Genomic DNA, 23,008 nt, shown 5'->3' with positions numbered 1-23,008 from the left:
ATCTAGAAATACCGTCCTTGACATGATAGTTTTCTTTGTGTGTTTTATATGGGGAAATATTTAAACATCTGATCTGATGTCCTGACTAAGGTCTGAAGTGGTGCAGGTCAGCAATATATACATGATGTGAGACCTGCTGATCATACAGCTTAGCTCTTACTTGTAGATTACATCAATGCAAAAGGCTCCAGGGCAGCCAAAATACTTTCAGACGTCATCCTCAGCCCTCCCATGCTACTCCCTATTTTCAACCATTTCTGTGCCATCTAAGGACTTTACGGTGTTGCCACAACAATTTACCTGTGGATGGCACCCAATTGTATTCATGTGTGGAACCATGTTACTGGATCGGTGCAATGAAGTGACACTGGAGTACTGCAACAGGTTACAAAAGTATGCAGGCAAATTATGCATTGCATCACCATGCTAAACACTGAAAGTTGATGGACACATTATTGTTGCCTTGTTTATTGGAGTCCCCCCATCTGTACATGGTAGCTACATGATATGTACATGCTATATACATGCTATGCCCATATAGCAGGCTTTTGATGTGCACTGGTGCCTAAGTGGATTGGTCAATTTTCTGTGTATCACCACAAAAGGGTGGGGGGAATTGAGAGAATTGCCTGATCTGGAGAACTGCTAGATAAATTGGTAAGATAGATCCATGTAATTATTTAAAGCTAGTAGCTCTAGCTGGTAGCTCAAACCTGTGCACTGGGTCTGCCTGGTGCTGTGATTGGACCATTCATTCCCAATAAGACTAGATGATTCAAGTGGAAACATAATTTATTTCTTTGTCGTCTAGGTGGCAGTATGTCAAACCTCTACAGTGTTTTAGTTGCCCGCTATAAACGTTTCCCTGAGATTAAAAGCAAAGGCATGGCAGCCCTTCCAGACATTGCACTCTTTGTTTCTGAACATGTGAGTATGCACAGGCAGGAAAGTCTGTGTAAAACTATCTGTGATAGACAGCAAGGCCTTTTAATAACTAAAGATCATGAAAAGATATGTTATTACTTTTGCCCACTTTCTTGTCCACTCTGCCTAGTTTTAGCACTCATTACCTTGCCGTGGACAAAGGTTAGCCACCGGTTGACAAGGCTGGGAAGGAATTTTATCAGGATTTGCAGTTGGTCTCAGAGATGAGTGGGGGTTGCCTTCCTCGTAGCAATATTGTTAGTTTGTCATTAAATTGCATTGTTCTACATTTGTGATGCAAGTTCTCACTGGACGCATTGTGCTGGATCCAGATGGGCTCCCCCAGGGCCACCCATAAAGCATAATGGGTGTCACTTCAGTGTCCCAGCCGAACTCATGAGCTGGTATCCCTGATACCTAGGCTACAGGATGGGCCCACAGTATTGGCTTGCACCATGGTAGGCGCAAGATTCCTGCCACTCCCACCTATGTTATCACAGCACACAGGCTAGTGGTATCGGTTAGCATGTGGGCTGCCCAGTGATTGGATCCTTGCCCTGTGCCACACCAAACTCTGTGAGCTGTAACCAATAAAAATTGTAGCCATTTTGAACCCATCTCAGCCTATGAGTAGTTATTGCCCATGTGCTCCACCCCCACGTATCTTCTTCCTAACTTAATCTCTGTTGATTCTAATGGAGGTTAGTCATGTCTGACATAACTCATGCGCCCAATGTCAATTTCACAATCTAAGATTTAATAAAATAAAATGAAGACTAATAACTTGAGGAGTGTCATAAGTACTGTATGAACTGGTAGTTATACTTTCTTCTGTAGAACAAAATAGGATTTGAGATTATATATGTTATGGAGGTGTTATTTTGACACCCTTCACTAGCAGCCACAGAATTTTACAGTGGGCAGTTTCACACTGTACTTGACTTTCAATCTGATTCAATATAATTATTTAACAGAGCAATCCTATACATGTCTACTCAGAAATTAGACCGACTGAGTTAAAAGAGGATTATGTACAGATGCCTAGATATCCCTTACATATGCTATATAGTGAGGTTCTCCTTAAGCTGTTTTATTCTAGCTGTCCCACAAGCATATCCATGATATACTAAGAATAATAACCCATTAATTTATTTAGTGTATTGCTACATGTCTTCTTTTTTGTTACTTCTATTCTTAACTTTATTTTGAAATAAAATAAAATTCCTTGTGGGGCAGAATGGTGCATACTGCCACGCAAATAGGCATAGGATTGCAGCCTAAGTAGTATTTAAATTGAATTGCACTCCCACTGATGCCAACAGAACAAAAATGGCTTAAAGCTCAGTGTCATCTGTTTTCAGAATTCTTTAAGACAGAACCAATTATGAAGCCACCTTTTTGACTCTAATGCATGTTGTGAGAGTTTTCTTCTCTTTAACCTTTTCATCCTTAAATATCTAAGAGCCATTATTCTGTAAAGAAAGCTGCAGCAATTCTTGGAATCGGGATGGATAATGTTATTGCTGTCAAGTGTGATGAAAGGTAAGGTCCTCAATGGCTCCCAGTGCATGCTTTTTATGTGTATCTCCCTTCATGCAATTTGCTGATGTGGATTTGTAGAGATGTATGAAACCGTTATCTCTTCAGTTAGTTTCACCTTCTGACCTCCTATATTTGGAACACATGCCCATGAAAGGAAATGTACCATTTATTCAATGCAGGTCGGAATCAGTTTTTCTGTATTACAGGCATGTTATCTGCAATTCACTTAATTGCTCGGCACATCATTCAACTTCCCAAAGCAATTAAATGCACAGACATCTCCATAAGCAACTGGCTTAATTGTGCAACAGCTTGTGCATCCAGTAGCCAACTTTTTCACAGATTTGAGAAAGATTTCTCAAACCTGCGGCCTCTTTGGGGCACTCCACTAAAAATCTTTTAGAAGTGCAGGTGAGGAGAGGGTAACCTTCTCAAAGGGCAGAACAGCTGATTTTGATGGTGGCCTCCTGCCAGCTGCCATTTTATTTTCCCAGAATGCTCCAGGTGTTGTGTCATTCCAAGGCATTCTAGGAAAATAAAATGGTGGCCATCACAAAAAGATAGCAGCTATAAGCAAGAAAAACAAAAATAAATGGAAGTGAATTTAATGAATATATAATGAAAGGAATGCAAACTTAGAAAATAAATAATGAAGTGAATTAAGTATATAATAAAGAACATCAATAGATTTATAAACAAAAAGGATTTTGCACATCCCTAATGTGGATCCTTGTTCCTCTTCAAAGCAGTGCACACAGATTACTTTTGCTGAGAGGAAGGAAGGGAAAGTGGCTCAATTGAAACCTTATGCAAAATAAATAAATAAAAAAATCCACCCTCACTTCCAGGGCCCCATCTACATGACCCATTTACTCCGGGGCTGCTGTGATCCGAGGACCTTTGGGACAGACGACGCAGTTGCCACTTCGCAGCCAAACCATGGTTTTCACAGGGCAAATGTGGATTTCTGCAGAGGCGTTTTGCTGTGATATTTTAGCTTGCTGTGGGTTTACCATGGTAGCTGAGCTGTCTGTCCCTTCCTCTAACTGACTTTGCAGTTTGTGACAGGCATGGGGTAGACATGCTTAGTGACTGTGTCACTCTGTGATGCCTTTTCACTCCTCCCCATTCCTCCCTGGTCCTTTGTAGCTGTGCAGTAACAGAGAGGTACACCCGAAGCCTAGAGGGATCCATTTTGGAATGATGGGTAGGCATGTACCTCTTATGCAAACCATTGTGAGAGTGCAGGGCTGGAGGACTGCTGCTGTGATTGTGTACAAACAGTTGGCATGGTAATGAAGGGGCAGATTATCCACATCTTACCAAAGATGGACAGACAGACACAAAAGAACCCCTAAAATACAAAACAGCCACTAAAACCCCGAAGTGTCGCACCCCCATCATCACGTGCCTGTGCAGCTGCACATTTAAATATAATGGTAAAAAAAAGGGCAGTGCAACTGTCTCAGTTTACTTCACTTTAACAGCCATGTGTCAGGGCACAGCATATTTTTCCGTTGGAGAAGTCTGCAGTGCATCGTGCATGTACCTCAGCAGAAGCTAATTCGCAGCTGCAATGCTGCGCAGTAATGATGGAGTGAACGTTGAAAGCGGTGATGTGTAGATGGCCCCCAGGTGAGCAGGAAAGTAGGGATGTATGAAAGGGACTTACCTTGTCCCGCAGCTTGCTTCGTGGTGGGGGGGAGGCGCTTCGCTTCTCCCCCCAAAGTTCAGGCAAGGGGGGGGAGGCGCCCCGCCTCGCCCGGCCAAAATTCAGGCCGGGGAGAAGTGCCCCGTCTCCCCGGCTGCGAAAGAAAAAGTGGGGAAAAAAAACTGCGATAGGCTACGTAACGATTAACGTAGCCTATCATGGCTGACTTTGGAAATCTAGCCGTAATAGGCTACGTAAATCGTCATGTAGCCTATCACGGGTGTGTGTTTTTTGTTTTTTGTTTACTTTTTAATTTTGTAATGGCAGCGGCGGCAGCCGGTCGGGAGACCGGCCGCCGCCCCCGCCCCCGCCGAACTGCCGCTGAACTGCCGCCGGGAGGGACATTCGGTAAGTCCCATCCCGGGTGGGGGCCGGGGGGCCAGCGGAGAATTTCCCCAACACTTTCAGGGGGCCAAATGCCTCGGCGCTCGGCCTCCCGAAGATTCGTGGAGAAATTCTCCACCATCCCTACAGGAAAGTGGGGACAAGCACATCCTCTGTGGCATCTTCATTGCCTGTCTCCACAGCCCCCCATACATTGAAGGGCTGCAGCAGGGAGCTCTTTCTGCTCATGTGGGCTCACCAGATGATTTAGAACATAATTAGAGTTCCAAATCGAGTGGGGAGCCTACTCAAGCAGAGAAGGGTCCCTGCTGCAGAAGTTATCCTTCAACACATGGAAGTTGCAGTCTGACATCAGTGGGGATGCAACGGAGGGGGTGTAATTAATGGATTCAACCATGCTCTACCCCTCATGCATTTCTAATTGTGTGTGTGTTGGGGAGAGACATCTAAGGCTTGAGTCTTATGGAGATTCCTTTCAACATGCAAAACTGCGAATACTTTTGCTTGAAGGAGGGAATGGAACCTGCCCTTAATTCTGACATATTTGGAAGAATGCACCTTTAGCGACATTTACCAACAGCTGCTTCTCTTTTCTTAATCCCTTAACAGGGGGAAGATGATTCCATCTGAACTGGAGGGAAACATTCTCAAAGTTAAAGGACAGGTTTGATTTCTCCCCTTATTCTACCACTGTATATGCTTATTACCCTCAGGACAGGACACCTCCCTGTGGTTGATGAAGTATGCTCTTGCCTACAAAAGCTCATGCCCCAATCAAGTTGTCAAATCTTTCAGGTGTGATGTATATGGCTACCCTTCTGGAGTGTATTTCTTAATCCCAAGCTTGCAGTATCCAAAATGAGCTAAATTTGACCTCAGTAGAATATTTGGAAATGGGTGTGAGGTCAGAGCACCAGGCTTTTTCTAGAGGAGGTAGTGAGCAGGCAGTTGAGGATAGCTACTGCTGCTATTCCTTGCTGCTAGTTCATTCACTCACCAGAGGACAAGAGCAGGTGAATGGGATGGTGGGGATGAAGGCGGTGGCAGCAAAGTAACTACAACTAGTCTCAGCCAATAACCAAAACCAATCACTGAACCCAGGCCCAGTGAACCTTTTTATGGTATACAAACATACCATATGGAGCAACCCCAGGTAGCAGGGAAATAATATCTACTGTATAGCCAGAGAAATACTGTATTCCAGCCAGGCACAGGCTATTGGGAGGATAGGTCCTCTCAGATGTTGCAAGAGTGAGAGCTGCACCACATGCAAGCTTTATATGGGAAACAGCTGCCTGGAGTTGGTGAAAATCAGAGCAGGCTAATGAAAGCTGGAAACTCAGAACAATGAGAATATAAAGACATCAAAGGAAAAGTAAATGGGCAGTTGATAGTAGATGCGTTGGCATACAAGGGGGCAGATACAGTGCAAACATATGCATGCCTAATCAGAAGTAAACTCCATTGAGTTCAATGGGGCTTACTCCTAGGTAAGCATGTTTAGGATTGCAACCTAAAAGGCTTTTGGAGGGGTTTGAAGAAGTGGCTACAGTAGTGGGTCAGCTTGAAGCAAGTGGAACTGGTCAGTGAGAAAGATGGGCCTTTCCATCATGAACATACAGCTCCTGGCATGGAGCAGAGGGTTTCCTCTTGAGCTTGTCAGACTAGGATTTTAGGAAAGTTATGCTACTTAATATGTTCATAACTTAAAATAAGTCAATTACAATGTTAGAGGTTTCTTGGCAATACATTAGCTTCAGTCCAGCAAGTCTCTTCATGCATGCGAAAAGGCTGAATATCCCACATGCTTCTCTGGGCCACTGTACCCAGTTCTGTCTCTTTAAGGCTTATGATGTAGGCCTCCAAATTGTGCCTATTACTTACTAATAAATATTTAAGTCTGTACCCATTTAATCTATTTATTCTTTGTATCTCACCCTTCCTCCAAGGAGCTCAGGGTGGTGTACATGGGGTCATCCCATTTATCTTCACATTACACATCAATTCAGCACTGTGAGATAGGTTGGGCTGAGAGATTGTGATTGGACCATCTTCACATAGATGTTGAGCAAAGATATGAACTTCAGACTTCTCAGTACAACAGTCAGACCACACTGGCTTTTTCTGGCCACTGTTCCTAAATGAGAGATCAGTGTACAATGGTTTTCATTCACTTCCACAAGCAAAGCCAATCCATGCATGGAACTGCTCCCTCTTTAGAGACAGTTGAAGAGCTTCATTTACATATGCTGACTGAAGATCCTGCAATGCAAACCTGTTGTTGGGTCTCAGCATCTGTGTATAGGTTGCTGGGTGTACTGAATCTACACTTACTAATCCCATGATGATTAATAACTTGATCGCAGGTTTTTGTGAGTGAGGATAACTGCCTTGGCATGTCATAACTAGCTTTGAGTCTATAGATGGTTAACGAGTTCCATCAAGTACTGTGCTGAATTTTTTTCTGCTCTCCCCCCATTCAATTTGATAGAAAAAATGCTTTTGGGGAAAAATTCAAAGGAGAAGAAAATGTTGGTGAATTCTCATGGGTTGGGTGCTGGGTTCTTGCCTTAGTTATGAGGTGGCTGAGGGGTGTGTGATGGACCTACAGAGACTGTCCTGTTTTTCACTGTACAGTCATTTCTGCAACCTCCCCAACTGCCCTTACTTCAGTTAAAGCCTAGGAGAAAATGTTGTGAGGCAACATCTCCCATGGGGCATTTTAAGATCAGGAAATGTGGGCATCTGAAGAGACAGAGCAATGGAAAGGGTAGGGATGTCAGAGAATTCCGCCACGAATCTTGGGGAGGCCGAATGCCAGCGCATTTGGCCCCCCGAAATCAGTGGCAGAACGGTCTGCCACCCCCCCGCCCCACCCGGGACGGGACTTACCTTGGCAGATCTTCCTGGTGGCGGCGGCTCCGGCGGCGGTTCAGCGGCGGTTCGGTGGTGGCGGTGGCCGGTCTTCCGACCGGCTGCCGCTGCTGCCATTTCCAGTTAAAAAAACAAACAAAAAAATGTGATATGCATAGTGTACGTAAAGATTTACATAGCCTATCACGGCTAGATTTTTAAAAAACACTGTGATAGGCTAGTAAATGTTTACGTAGCCTATCATGGCTGATGAAAAAAAAACAAAAAAAACGCGCGTACGCAAATGGCGGCGCCCATAGGCGCCGCCATTTGCGTTCTTATTTTGGTACGTCTTAGTCTATGTAAACATTTACGTAGACTAAGACGGCGAAAATAAGGGGAACGCAAATAGCGTAGATGCTACGCTATTTGCGTTCCCCTTATTTTCTCCGTCTTAGTCTACGTAAACATTTACATAGACTAAGATGGCGAAAATAAGGGAAACGCAAATGGCGTAGCGTCTACGCTATTTGCGTTCCCCTTATTTTCGCCGTCTTAGTCTACGTAAATGTTTATGTAGACTAAGACGTGCCAAAATAAGGAACGCAAATGGCGGTGCCCATGGGCGCCACCATTTGCGTATGTGCGTTTTTTTTCTTTTAAATCAGCCATGATAGGCTACATAAACATTTACGCAGCCTATCACGGCTGACTGCAGGGACGCAAACAACGGATCCGGCTGGCCAGGATTTGGGGGGGGAGGGACGGAGCGCCTCCCCCCCCGGCCAGAATTTCAGGGGGAGGGACGGAGCGCCTCCCCCCCACGAATGTCACCCTTCAAAAAGGTAAGTGACTTTTGTACATCCCTAGGAAAGATGTGTAACAGAGGAAAAAAACCCACACAACACCCACAGCCACCTCACAACTCCACCGCCACAGAGATGCAAGAGTATATGCAGTCCTTTTGACATCAAGTTAAGACCTCTGCCTGAGCATTTTAAGTTGGACAGTCAGTCTTATTGCATTTTATTGTATTTTTACTGATATAAATAACAGTTATAGCAATATCAATATTAATTTTTATCTTTAATGTTGAAGAGCCTAGATCTTTTCAGGCCCATGGAAATGTTTGTCATTTTTTGCACCCCTCTTCCCCTGGATTCTCACTTTCCTTTGCTGGATTCCCACTTTTCTCGCACCACCTTTCCTGGATTCTCTCTCTTCTTTCTCCCTGCCTTCTACTGCCTATCTCTGTGGTCACCTCAGAATTGCCAAAGGCATAGCGAGGAAGCAGGAAGGCAGCAGATCAGTCCAAATCTCCTGGCTTCCTGCTTTCTTCGGTGGTGCTGAGGTGGTAGGCAGGAATATCAGGCAAAGGCTGGGGAAGGTGTGTGGGGAAGTGAGGTAGGTATGCGGGGAGAGTGCAAGGAGGTCTTGGCCTGCACCAGCGCACCCATGCGTAACAAGGTGCCAACCCCTGGTCTAGATGCTGCACAAAGCAACATTAAAATCAGTATACCCAGTCTGCTTGCTTGCAATCTAAAAAAATGCACACGCACAAGGCTCAAGAAGGAAAAGGGAACAGGATACCCCCCCCCCCACACACACACACACCAATAACATTCTAATTCAATTTGACAGAATATAGCTGAAATGTCTTGGTTGTATACCACTTGGCCACCATATCCTATAATGGTGTTTGTTAGGAAGTTGACTGGATTTTACCGCTCACTGTACCAATGGGTATGACAAAAGAAGGGTCCCTTTTGCACTAATGCAGAAAGGTTTTTTTTGTTTTTGTTTTTCTTCAGGGGAAGGTACCATTGTATGTTAGTGCCACAGCTGGGACAACCGTGTATGGCGCCTTTGATCCTCTTGCCAACATTGCTGACATTTGTGAGAAGTACAGCCTCTGGATGCATGTGGATGTAAGATTCCTGTTGTTTTCTATTACATATTGCCACTGGTGCTAGGCTGAAGTTCAAGATTTTACTTCCTTATTTACACACACACACACACACACACAGTATTCTTACGATTACAAAAAAGCCAATGTATTGGTTGGTGCCTTGTAAAATCAATTGCTGTGCTATGAACAGAGAGCCATTAATGCCGTATCCACTTAAGCAGAGTGAAGTTGTCTGCATTTCTTAACATTATTCACTTAATACAAGTATAGCTTCAAAATACAATCTCTGTCATATCAGAACAACACCCTAGGTCAAGTTAAACCTAATGGGATGGTGCAAGAGATTATTGTTTCACATCAGTATTTTTCCTCCTATGACTAATTATTTATTCAATACACAATACAGCACTTTTTTAAAATAATACTTTATGGTTAAAAAAAGTGTCTTTATAAAGTAAATTAGGTCTTTTGTGCTGAATAAAAAATTAGTCCAAGAGGGAAAAATACCAAAGAGAAACAATAATCTCTTGCACCATCCCGTTAGGAGTTACTGATCATATATGCTGTGCAACTGTCACGAGGTAGCCAGTTTGTATTCTTCTAATTTTATTGCATTTTATCCCACCATTCTTCCAAGAAGATGAAGGCAACCTTGTGCTCATAAAAAGATCCTAAGTGGTACCAAAGGGTATTAAAACCCCAGATCTTTCTATGGGAGAATTCACCTACTCTTCAATTATCCCCAGGAGAAGCCAGTTTTCAAACCTTGGTTTAGATAGCTGGAGTCAGAGATTTAGAGTGAAATGGAAATATCAAGTAAATGTCAAGGCAGAATCTATGCCAACCACAGACAATGGAACCTGTAAAAAATGTGAAGTGGTTAATATTGCTAATAGAAAATGGCAGCAACAATACATGCTGAACACATTTGAAAATGACACACAATGTGGCCAAGAAACACTATATAGGCTGAACATGTACCGTAATAAAGCTGAATCTGAGATGAAGTTATAACAGAATTCTTGTTGACAAGATTTCTGGATTACATCTCATTTCAGTACTTCATCAGAACTGACTTAGGAACAAAATGTTTTATTTCTCATGGAACGTAGCCTCAAATAACCCTCTGGCCTCTTGTATATCTCTTCCAAAACACATATTACCTTGTAAAAGAATACAAGTATTTAAAAAGTGAACGGAACATAAATTTAAATTGATATCCATGTCATATTTTTAATTTTTAATGGGTTCCACTGAGGTTGTTTGTGGTTTTTCTGTATTCTGGGGGACCCTCTCCTTTGTGCATAGGGCTGAACCTGTTGCACATAACTGAGGCTTTACAGCAAACCACAAAGGGACATCTTGGGAAAGTTTGTGGAGCTGTATGACACTCGGTACAACCAATTTCAATGCTGCTTAGCTTAGCTGTAGTTCCATTATTAGCTCTCTAATAAAGGATTTACTCCCCCCTTTCAAGTTTACAATTGCCAAGATTCCTTGGGAAGAAGACGGCTGGCTCCAGAGAGTGGCAAGGTTGACCATTTGCCAGGGGCCCTAAGCCAACATAGGGCCCACTGCCTTAACAGTGCTACCATTTCCATTTCTACAGAATATGATATATCCAAGGAGATGAGTTGCATAGAACTATCAGTTTGCATGCCACACCTCTTCTAAGTCAGGGAAGACTGCTGGGTGCTATGCTCAGGCAGCCAGCACTGGAGGAACCCATGGCAATTAGACTGGTATAGAACTGGTTTAGATTTGTAGTGCAGATGTATGCACACAACTACAAGTTAGTTCCATCTGGTCAAAAGGTGGATTATCTTTCTACAGACCTTAACCTATTTGTTTATACTGTATGAATTTAGGCCAAATTTTCAAAATACTTTAAGTTTAGTTGGTAAGAAAAACAAAGTACAGAGGTGGAGACAAACACAGCCACTGTTTAAAACTTCCATTTTTAAGATTGAGTTGGGATTTCCTGCCTGACCATTGTGAGGGCTCACATTAGGGAACAGTACTTAAAAACACAAAAAACACAGCAAAAATAGCCATTACAATCAGTGTGATATATAAATGTATTAAAACTTCATCTTGTGAACAAGCCTTACCACTTGAGGTGGTCACCTTACCTGCCTCAAGATAGAGCCAGCTGTATGATAGCCTGGGTTTAATTGGAAATGATTTCATATATCCTTTTCTTTTCCCATACATAGAGCTATTTTGTTTTACCACTTGAGTTCCAAGAATATCCTGGGTCATCTCTGTGATGGCCTGGGGACAAAGGTGAGGTTTGGAGATCTCCAAACCATCATAAAAGAAATGTAGAACAGCTGCCATCATATCTAAACACAAAGTAGGTCTCTGATGAAAACCCCACTGCAAAATTGTATTTTCAAGGAGCCCAAAAGGACCAAGTAATTATGGGGAGTCCAAAATACTTTATAAAAGGACCTCCTTTAACTAGGGAATGTAATTGGGCCTGGAGGCTTGTAATTCTTCATTTCCGGAGAAAAAATACATTTAAGCCAGAAAAATGGCTACAGGCATACAGTATGTTGCAGGCAAAAATACAAAGGAGAAGGAGGAAATCCCTCCTGGATGATCACACCTCCACCAGGCATTCTGGCCCTAGGGGAAGTTATTGCTGTAGCACATGAAGTTATCTATAACCTAGTACATGCTTAGATAAGCATATGCATAACTTAGAACAACCCCACCTTCCTTTTAATAGCCAAAGCCATTTTAACTGGACAGGGAAGGGACCCACCCACTTTGGGATATGAACCAATCAGAGATGGCCATTGCAAACTATTTATAAATTGGGTTATTGACCCTTTTTGTAATGTTACAGGTTACATTTCTAAGGGAATGTTGAAATAAATAATGCTATTGCTGGCAAGAGGGGGGAAATCTTCAATTAAGATAAATGTGTTTCATTTCCAATAGGCAGCATGGGGAGGTGGTTTGTTACTGTCAAGAAGGCATTCCCATAAACTGAGTGGCATTGAAAGGTGAGTGCATTATTGCATTCTTTATTTGTATTGCAGTGAAATTAACATCTTCCAGTCATTCCCTTAACTTCTGGCCCTTTTTTTCTGCAGCAGAATATAAAGAATATCACTATAGTAATAGTGAGTCTTAAGAGGAACTAAAATGAGTTGTCATATTGAGGGAAACACAGGGGCAAGAAACATAGACTGGCAGCAATTTTTATATTATAGAAGATCTAAAAGTTCCTTTACACTCTGTTTTCCATATACATAGTTTTATAAAGTTTTTGCAGCAACAAATGCTCCATTTCCTTTCTCTTCAAAGTCCTTTGGTATTCTACTGCTTTATTTCTTGTCCCCACATTCTTCTGTTGAGTTGCTTTGATGAGAGATTTCTGCCATTAAAGGCAGCCTAGAAATAATGTTAGATAGAGATAGGTATAAACTCTGTTGATTGACGTTGCTGATAATTAACTTCTCTATAAAGCATTATTAGTCAGCAACTTCATAATGATGCTTCCTACTCATGTGTATGTATTTAGTTATATGCTTCAGATTATATGACCAAGCCTATTCATGCCCTTTTTAAAAATTTTCTTCTTTACCGAGGGCCAATTCTGTTACCTGGAATCCTCATAAACTGATGGGTGTTCCACTACAGTGCTCAGCTTTCCTAATCCGAGAGAAGGTAACTTTCCCTTTCCCTTGCCATCAGAGGCAGACCTAAGCATTTCACGGTAGCCACAGGATTCCTACCTAATCAGTTTCAAATACCATCTCCTAGGGAAGGACCAGCAGGATAAGTTTCACACAAGCACAATTAGGGCTCGCATCCTTTCTGCATGTCCTTGGGGCTTGCTTTGGAGAAAACATGTATGGAATTGGGTTGCAAGAGCTCTTAGTTCTGCACTTGGGGAAAAAGTTGTTCTGTGAGTTTTTCAATCACAGTTTTCTGATGATGAATGTCTTTTGAAGTGAGGTACTAGAGTATATACATGCCCACCATGTGACTGCTGCCTGTGACTACAAAAGCAAGGACAATCAACTCCTAGCAAGCCATAATACATGGATAGTGGATAGCATTCGGTGTGGGTGGATTGTAAGTTGTGCCTGGGCTGTTCTAGATGATTTCTGGGAGAGACACAGCATTACTGTATGTATGTTATATGATTTGTTTTTCACATTTTATACCACTGTTCAGGCAAACCTGAACAGCAAATATGAGTAAAGTTATTATCAGGAAAGAGGGCCAATGTGGTGTAGTGGTTAGAGTGTTGAACTAGGACTCAGGAGACCCATGTTCTAGTCCCCACTCGGCCATGAAGCTCACGGGGTGACTTTGGGCCAGCCAATGGCTGTCAGCATTACCTACCTCACAAGGTTGTTGTAAAGATAAAATGGAGAGGAGGAGGACCATATGAGCCACTTTGGGTTCCTTGCAAAGAACACTCAAAAATGGTGACAAGGAAAACTGGCACCAGATGACAGCTATGAGGGCCATTTATTGGTGGAGCATGTTTCGAAATGTAGCATAACTTGACAGTTCTGTCCCTCTGCTAGGGTCTTCTGCAAGCCTGTAATCAGCTTTGTGCTGAATATCTCTTCCAACCAGACAAACAATATGACACAGCTTATGACACTGGGGACAAGACAATTCAGTGTGGTCGGCATGTTGACATCTTCAAACTATGGCTGATGTGGAGAGCTAAGGTAGGAAACATCTTATTTCAGGTCTAATTTCAGGCATAAAAATAAAAAGATGATCATAATGCCATGGGGATTTAGGTGGAGGTGTGGGAGAGAGAGAGCAGGAAAACTGCTGGTGAAGGGAGGCTGCTCTCCACTTGCCCAAAGCAAGCCATGAAATCCTTCCACATCAACTCATCCACTGAAGAACTTCTGCACATCTCCCACAGAACCATAGAACATGGCAGAAGTTTGTGAGGGATGTTCCAAAGGGCACATTTAGTTCATGCAGGGCATTGGCCAAGCCTGCTGCACCATATGAAGCGAGAGTGCAACCTAGAGCACACCAAATACTGTCACTAATGGAAGACATGCAGGTTTTTCTGCCATTATTGATCTTCCAACTGAGGAAGCCCTGGTAAGTGTCTGAGAAGGAACCCCTGGGTTCTTCATAAGGTTGTTGTGATAGTAAAAATAAGATAACCCATGTTCACTCTTGTGGGTTCCTTGGTTGAAAGGAATGAATGAATGAATAAAAGTAGTTAGCTTCCATGATGTGGCATCAGGAAACCATTCGCCTTCCAATGGGTGTTATCTGAATGAGAAAAGAAAAAAAAAGAAAAACACTGGTGTAGCCATCCCAAAGAAACAAACTACACACATCCTCATACTTAACTATTGGCTAGCCTTTACAGAAATATAACATGTGGCTCAGCCTACATTCAAGGCAGTTTTGTACTTCCATTTAAAATAGGGATGAACAGCAATTAAGCAACATATTTCATATTATTTTTAATCCTTTGAAATAGTAATTATTACACTAATTATTCAATAAAATGAAGTTTCTTGAGATTATATTTTAGCGGTCTACATAACATTTACTTATTCTAGATAGCTTTTTCATTAATGTATCTTGGCCTCTCTTACTGGCAAAACTAGAACCAAAGTAACTGTAAGACTTCAGTTCACTGTAGTTCCCTTGATTTCAAGTACTTCGATTTTTTGTCTTGACCTGCGCTGAGTGGCTTGGTTCATTTTCTTGAGTGCCTTATCTGGAATGATTTTTTTCTGCACACAATGCAGCTATAGTCTTCTTATGACATATTGAGGTCTGGCTTGTGTATGCTGATCTGAAGAATGGTCAGCAGCCTAGATTAGATGACTCCTCCTTTGTCAGTTAAGGTAGTATGGACTTAAGCGGCCTGGATGTAAGTTGTAAACCACTCTCAGTATGTCTCTCCTGCTTGTGATATCTTACAGGGCACACAAGGATTTGAAGTTCTTATCAACAAATTTCTGGAACTTGCAGAATACCTTTATAAGGAACTGAAATCAAGAAAAAACTATGAGCTTGTATTTGATGCTGAGGTGAGTATTAACAAGGATCATGTTACTGGATTAGACATCTATATGCTTTACACTCCACATGCTATGGAACTCCTGTTTGCAAAGTGTGATGTGGATCACTAAGAAGGTTGAGGCAGTTAGTTGCCACATAAGGTACTAGCACCTTCCCCAAATTTAGTTTTTCTTATTTTTTTGTTCGGTTGGAAGGTGGAGCTGTGATTTCTTTGTCTTGCTCACACGTGCACACATACACACGAACAAGAGGTGTCCATGGGGTATGCTCTATTGGCCCATAGCAACTTCTACTCCCTGTTTTCCAGAGCCATTTTGTTTTCCTAAGCGGTTCTGGGTCAGTATGTACATGGCTGTGTGTATGAGGCAATTTTATTTATTTAGTTATTAAATTTCTGTCACACCTTTCCACTACAAATAGTGTTCAAGGAAGTGAATGACAATAAAATACATAAAATACAAAACCATAAGCAAAACACAAGAGCAAATCCATTAAGGGTGCAATCCTATTCAGTAGGCGTCCGCCTCCAAACTCAGAGGCAACCACCTATCCAGTGCAGGGCAGGAGAAGCATGGAGGGGATCATTTTCTGCATTTTCTGCTAGATAGCCGATTTTGGCTGTCTAGCTGCGGGCGGGCGGGGGAGGTGAGCGTGGGTGGAGGCTGCTGTACGACACATTGGATGTGTCGTACAGACATTTCTGCCATCCCCACCCTGGAATGCCCCCAGCCATGCCCTTTTCTGGCTAGTCCGCGCTTGTCTTGTGAGCATGGAGGACGGGGCTGTTCTGCGCTGCCTCCGAGACAGCGCAGAAGTGGAGGGAGGTCAGTTCTCTGGGAACCAACCTCGGAGCATGGGCTCCGAGGTTGATTCCCAGAAAACAACATAACCTCTGGCTATCTAGCCGCTGTCTAGTGGCCATAGGATTGCTCCCTAAAATACATCAATTAAATTAGTCTTGGGAAACATAAGAACAAATCCATTAAAATACATCAATAGAATTAGTATTGAGTCCCAGTATTGGGAAAAAGGCAGGATTTTAATCATCATCATCATCATCATCAAGTCAGCTTAAAAGGAAAAACTGGTCTTTACCTGTCAGAAGAAGGCAATCAAAGACAGGGAGTTCCAGAGCTGAGAATAGCCATCAAGAAGACCCTCTCTTGACTTCCTGCAAAAATAAAAAAAAATGTGCCTCCCGTGGCAGTGGGACAGAGGAAGGAACCTCTCCTTAGGATCTTAAAACCTAGGCAGGCTCATATGGAAAATGTGGTCTATCAAATAGTGTGGTCCCAAGTCTTGTAGGACATATAGGCACTATACCTTTATAGGTATAGTGCCTATAAAGTCCTACAAGACTTGGGACCACACTATTTGATAGACCACATTTTCCATTATAGGTATAGTAGTAAATTTTGAAATGCAGGCACTCATCATTAGGGATGGCATGGATGCCCACTTCCATCCAGGAATCTGGTGAAACCTCCACTGCCTGCACCCCGAGCCCCTCTTGCCATGTCCCTGCCCCCACTTGCCCCCTACCCATGCTTGGCAAGTGACCCACACTCACCCCAGTAGCCTCGTCGAGCTCTCTGGTCGCCATTTTTTGAAAAATAAAATGGCGATTGCAAAAAGTGCATATTTGTGTATGCACGAAAATGTGCATTTTTGCGAATGCGCACATTTGCATATACAAAAATGCACTTTTGCTAATGCACATTTTTGCGCATGCACAGAAATGAGCATTTTTATGATTGCCATTTTATTTTTCAAACAGTGGCAACCGCAGAGCTCAACAAGGCCTCCGGGGTGAGTGTGGACTGCTTTCCAAGCACGGGACGGGTCGAGCACGGTCTGGGGACCAGCAAACGGGGGCAAGGGCTGGACAGGTGCCTGGACAACCCAGATGGGGGTGGTTTCACACATCCTACTCATCATGACAATCCCCATAGGCACGGTGCCAAGGAGAGGCCAAAAATTCAGGCCGCTGTGTCAATCCAGATCAACAAACCAGTTTGAGCAGTTTTCATCTCCACCAGGAGCAGATGGTTTGTAAAGCTAATGGGTCTTAATTGCCCAGTCAAGACCCGGCCACCCCAAAATACTTTGCATTGCATATAACACCAAACAATATATTGTTGCTGGGAAAATAAATTTCCTTGCCACTACTGTGAAGATCGCAGCTAAGCTCAGAGCTAACACGGGATTTCGATGGGGGTGGCAGATGATGACATTGATGATGACTGCTAATTAAAAATGGCTGGTTCCACATCCATGTGGTCTCTGCCTTTACTGTTTATAGGTCATAACCAGAAGTTTGAATTGTGCCCACAAATCCATGCAAGTGAATTTTAAACAATTATATATTTTATTATATAATGCTTTCTTATATAAACCTCTTAGATATATTATATCAGGTGGTATAACTACTTTCAAATAATAAATAAATAAATAAATAAATAAATAAATGTTAGGTGGATGGGACAGTAGCATTTCCAGTGGCCATGAGGTAGGTGTTCAGTACTCTGCATAGCTACAAATACAAATCCCTAGGATTTGTAGAAGCCTAATAAAGTGAGCAAAGTAAGCAAATTAGATACAAATCTGCTTAATTTAATAATTTGTATGGGCCACAATTTCAGCTTCCACTGGTTTTGATTTCCATTCTGATTTTCAATAAAATCTTTTCAGCAACTTCTGTACTGCAGTTCATGCAGATGCCTACTTATCCATCTTTACATCTTAAAATTGTAACCAGCCTCTTTACCAAACTGGAGACCTTGAAAGCTTGCATAATATCTTGGGAATATCTCCTAATAAAGGTATTATGGTGATACGGATTTTTGAAATTTTATTTTATTATTGTTATTTACAACATTTGTATACTGCTCCACATCAAACAGATTCTGGAGCAGTGAACAATAAGAGATAAAATAAAAGAACTTTAGAATATGTACAATGTTTCATAAAGGTTTGAGCATCTGAACAATGCGTAGTTTTCACAGCATCCCAGGTAAAAGGATTAGACTCAAAAAGGATGTGCAGAAAGAATCAAGATATATAAAAAGTAATAGAAGTACTAAAAGTAAGTTGTCTCTGTGTTGTTTATAGAATATTCCTACACAGACAGAACTTCAGTTGCACTCAGACCTCCTGATTTCATGTAAGCCTGGCCTCTGGAAAAGAACCAACTTCAAAAAGTGAATATAAATCATTTAGATGTAGGGATGGTGGAGAATTCCGCCATGGACTCCAATGAGGCCGGATTCTTAGAATCCGCTGCCAGACTGCGGACGCAAATGGCGTGCAGTGTAGCAGACGCCATTTGCACCCCTGCTCTTTGCCGTGATAGGCTACATAAATCTTTTGCCATTTGCGTGCGGGTTGCTTCATGCGATAGGCTACATAAAGATTTAAGTAGCCTATCACGGCAAAGACCAGGGACGCAAATGGCGTCCGCTATGCCGGACGCCATTTGTGTCTGCAGTCCAGCAGTCCGGCAGCAGATGGACCCGGCCGGCGGCTCTGTGGACTCATTGCGGAGCGGAGCCAGCCAGGGAGGATTCCGGGGGGGGGAATGGATCACATCCCCCCACACAGACCCCCTGGCAGGCTTGGGTAGGTGGGGTTCATACACCCCTATTTAGATGCACTAAAGTGCTGAAAGTGATAATTATAACTGGAAAGGATTGGATCCAGACTTACGTTGGAAATTATTTATGAACAAATACGTCACAAAATCATTCAATAAAATCAGTTAATCGATAAAATCAGTTTGTCAGCTTGTCAGTCTTCTTGGTAGAATGTCTGAAAGTTGGACTTTAAGCTCATACAGAAGTATTACAACAAGCTGTAACAATCATGAATTAAGGTTGTAACAAAATCAGCCAAAACAAGAGTTTCAGAATTCGTAGGAGATGTTTTGACACCCGTGGGAAATGGGGGGTGGGGGTGGAGCCTGATCCCAGGGGTGGATTGGCCTTCATGCCATTTTTTGATAGTTCAGGTGGAAGGAGATGCTTACAGTCTTGGCAGTCATGGTGGTGAGAGCACTTTTGCACTTCTTATTGCCCCAAATAGCATGAAAATTCCTTGTTGTGGGTCTAGTACATGGGTGCAGAACCTCAGACCTGGGACCAAATCCAGCCCTCCAAGTGTCCCAATCTGGCCCTCTGGGGGTCTCCAGAAGGCCAAGCCCTTTCCTCTAGTCCCGAGTACTTGGTGGTTTCCTGTGTTTTGCAGTTTTTCCATCACTGTAAAAAATAGAGATGTCTCTCCTAAGGCTTAGTTCCTGGAAGTAAGAGCTTTAAGCTAAAATAGGCTATGTGTTTTGGCCTCACTCCCTTTTGCCTCTGGCCCCACCCATCATTGGAATGTGCCCCTGAGAGCTTTTTCAAAATGAAATCTGGCCCTTGGGCTCAAAGAGGTTCTGCACCTGTTGCCTAGTAACATAGAGCAAGGCATTCTGGGAAGAGGAAACATGATAACTAGAGCTCTGCAATGGGCTTTTCACCCTGGCTACTAAGTGGCCACCCACCAATGCCACCAACATGGTAAATGCCTCTGGGGAAATCAGTGGACTTATGTTTGGTCCACATTTATATACAGGTTAAGTAATGGATTTCACTGGAGAAGTTGCTGGAATGTTTTGTTTTTGTTACTGTTAATAGCGATATTTGTTCTACGCTTCAAATTTTATGTGAGATGGATTATTCAGAATCTGCCCAGGTAGATTTCTGAAATGATGAAGTTTAGAATGTCCCCATGCAGATTGAATAAAGGGAAAAATGTGTTGCAGACATACACAGACATTTAATATTTTATTTTACAATGTATTTATTTCAAAGCCTGAACTTACCAACGTATGTTTCTGGTACATCCCGCCAAGTCTTCAACAGATCCCAAAGGGACCAAACAGAGAAAAAAGACTTCATCAGGTAAATGTTCTCACACAAATTTTCTGTCAGCCAGAGAAAAGTGTGCATGGAACTAGGACTCTCCTCTCTATGCAGAGCAAGTGAAATCTGCAACAGCAGAAGGTTTGTCCCATCCCTCCATTTTTTCCCCCAGCTACATGTCAAAGATAGGGATGAGCAACTTGTCCATTTTTGGTCTGTGTGATTTTCACACATCCTTAATTCTCTTCTCTCATTAATCTGCGTTTTTTTTTTTTAAAGACCTCTCAAATTATATACTTAAATAAATATTTTATATACATATTTTAAGACATGTTTAAATGCATATTGTTCTTAAAATTCATAATTCTATGCTTGTTTTCTCTCAAAATATGTACTTGGATGTATATTTGATACTTTTAAACTGCCAAGAACTTCACCACAACATTCAGAGAACTGCAGAATCCAATAAACGGTGAAGAGATGCGTATCAGATAATTCTGCATAGAAAATTGCAAGGTTCAAATTCCTTAAGCGTCCCTCATCAGACCATTGATGCCAAATGCTTCTAGACATTTTCCCTAGTGTTCAGTTCCTGACACTAATGCTCCTGGACAGGAATTTATCCTATTCACTGCTTGCACCAACTCCTATTTTGGGGAAAGTTGCCTCTTGGATTGTGTAGATCATCTGGTGCCTTCCAGACATTTTAGACTACAGACCCATAACCTCAGCCACAATGATGGTTGGGGATTATTGAATCTGTAATGTAACACATCTGGGGAAGGCTGGTGTACATAATCTGATCTAAGAGGGGCTTCACATGTTAGGTGGAAGCACTGGACCAGAAAGTGTGAGCGAGTTGTGCTTTCTCTTTCCATGTTTCTAGGCTAATGTGTGAACAGGGGGAGAAGTGCATCTCCTGTAGGAATGAACTATACAGTTTGTTCTATGCATTTGCCCAAGGAGGAGAGGTTTTTTCCCTCTTACACAAACTAGAAAGGAGAAGTGAGTGACTTGCAAATACTTGCAGTTTTGACACTTCTACATAATGATCAAAACCATGTGCTGAAGAAACATGTCTGATCCCTGAAATAAAGATGCTAGTGACTGAGAACAGGCTGCCCAGAAGCTGCCAGGGTTAGGACCAGGAACCTTCAACTCTGTGTGCAACTTCCACATGTGATAAGCTATAGAATGGCAGATTGAGATCGGTGCATCTTCCTGGACAGTAATGTATTTCTAGTAGGGATGTACGAAAGTCACTTACCTTTTCAAAGAGTGACATTCGCGGTGGGGGGGAGGCGCTCTGTCCCTCCCCCCAAAATTCTGTCTGGCTTGCTCCGCTCCGTGGAGATTCCATGAAGCCGCCAGCCGGGGCCGCCCGCAGCTGGACATCCGGCCACTGGGCAGCCTACAGTCAAAAAACAAACAAACAGCGTATGCAAATGGCGGCGGCTACGGTAGCTGCCATTTGCGTTCCCTTTTTTTCGCTGTTGTAGCCTACTTAAATATTTATGTAAGCTATTACGGCAAAAAAAAAAGAACGCAACTAGCACCCACTACACTATTTGCGTTCCCCTTTTTTCCCACCATAATAGCTTACATAAATATTTATGTAGGCTAAAACAGTGAAAAAAAGGAAACGCAAATGGCGGCGGCCATAGCCGCCGCCATTTGTGTACACTGTTGTTCTTTTTTTAGCTTGCCGTGATAGGCTACGTAAATACTTGCGTAGCCTATCACGGCCTCCTCAGGGACGCAAATGGTGTCCCTACGTTAGCCATGATAAGCTACGTAATTATTTATGTAGCCTATCACAGATATGATGAGGAAGTGATGTCAGCACAAGTCAGCACGGACGGCAGCAGGTAAGTGCTCAGTTCTGTGCACCTTTCGTGGGGGGGGCAGGGGCTTTGTTCCACCACAGATTTTGGGGGGCCGAATGCACTGGCATTTGGCCTCACCAAGATCTGTGGTGGAATTCTCTGACATCCCTAATTTCCAGGCTCTAGACTTGTCTTGCCCCCATAGGCGGGCCACTGGATTCTTCTAGATTTGGAGGGCTATAAAAAGTTTCCTGTTTGGGCTGAGATTTGTCTGAGCATCAACAATCTTTCTGGCTTGGATGAGTTTTAGTGTGTTCTTCAGCTCTGACTCCCTGGCACAACTCCTGGCTCTTGGATCCTAGCTCCCCTCTGACTACTTACTGCCTATGGCTGACAGTAACCTAATGCTTGTTTTTTATTAGATCTTTGGTCATTTCAGTCAGCCATAAGTTTCAGGTCATGTGGTTGATGCTGTTGCCTCCAGTGTTTTGTATCAGTATGATCTAAGACAGCTAGGGATGTATGGATTTTGCATCTGTTTCTGTCTGCATTTCATGGATTGCCAGATGCCTTTCATTCCATCATCCACTAATTGATGGAATTGGATTTTTTCCAATTTCCCAAATTTGGGCAAATTCATATTTGTGGAAATTCCCCCTTTTTGTAAATGCAGAAATCCCCCCCCCCAATTCATAAATCCCCTAAAATGTGTGTTTTCATGCTTTGGACTACAGGGAATTGTGCATTTTCAGCCAGTTTTTTAATTTCATGCAATTTTCTACCACAAAATTTGTGTAAAATTCTGGAAAGTTAAAAAACTTATCTGAAAGTCTCCAGAATCCATGCGACTTGGGGAAAAGCCCATCTACTGCTGAATCCATGGGGAGGATTTGCAGAAATCTGAACTCATTTGATTCCATTGTGTATTTCTCTGACATCCCTAAAGACAGCTAGATATTAT

The 23,008-nt window shown here is 42.6% G+C and overlaps 1 protein-coding gene across 1 annotated transcript in view; it reads left to right on the top strand.

Annotated features, from left to right (window-relative positions):
- The window catches only part of LOC146347366 (glutamate decarboxylase 1-like), a 51,674-nt gene that overhangs the window by 27,346 nt on the left and 1,320 nt on the right, over positions 1–23,008 (top strand). Inside the window, exons 6-14 of the mRNA XM_084848133.1 lie at positions 812–927; positions 2,387–2,466; positions 5,132–5,186; positions 9,187–9,303; positions 12,234–12,298; positions 12,887–12,965; positions 13,838–13,987; positions 15,224–15,331; positions 20,171–20,260. Coding sequence (XP_084704259.1) covers positions 812–927; positions 2,387–2,466; positions 5,132–5,186; positions 9,187–9,303; positions 12,234–12,298; positions 12,887–12,965; positions 13,838–13,987; positions 15,224–15,331; positions 20,171–20,260 — 860 coding nt within the window. The remainder of the gene's footprint in view (positions 1–811; positions 928–2,386; positions 2,467–5,131; positions 5,187–9,186; positions 9,304–12,233; positions 12,299–12,886; positions 12,966–13,837; positions 13,988–15,223; positions 15,332–20,170; positions 20,261–23,008) is intronic.

The sequence above is a fragment of the Heloderma suspectum genome, chromosome 4 (genome assembly GCF_057233095.1).
Source record: "Heloderma suspectum isolate Gila_16-S chromosome 4, 16-S_ref, whole genome shotgun sequence".
NCBI classification, from domain to species: domain Eukaryota; kingdom Metazoa; phylum Chordata; class Lepidosauria; order Squamata; family Helodermatidae; genus Heloderma; species Heloderma suspectum.
Note: the sequence above shows the minus strand (reverse complement) of the source record. Positions and strands in the feature narration are given on the sequence as shown.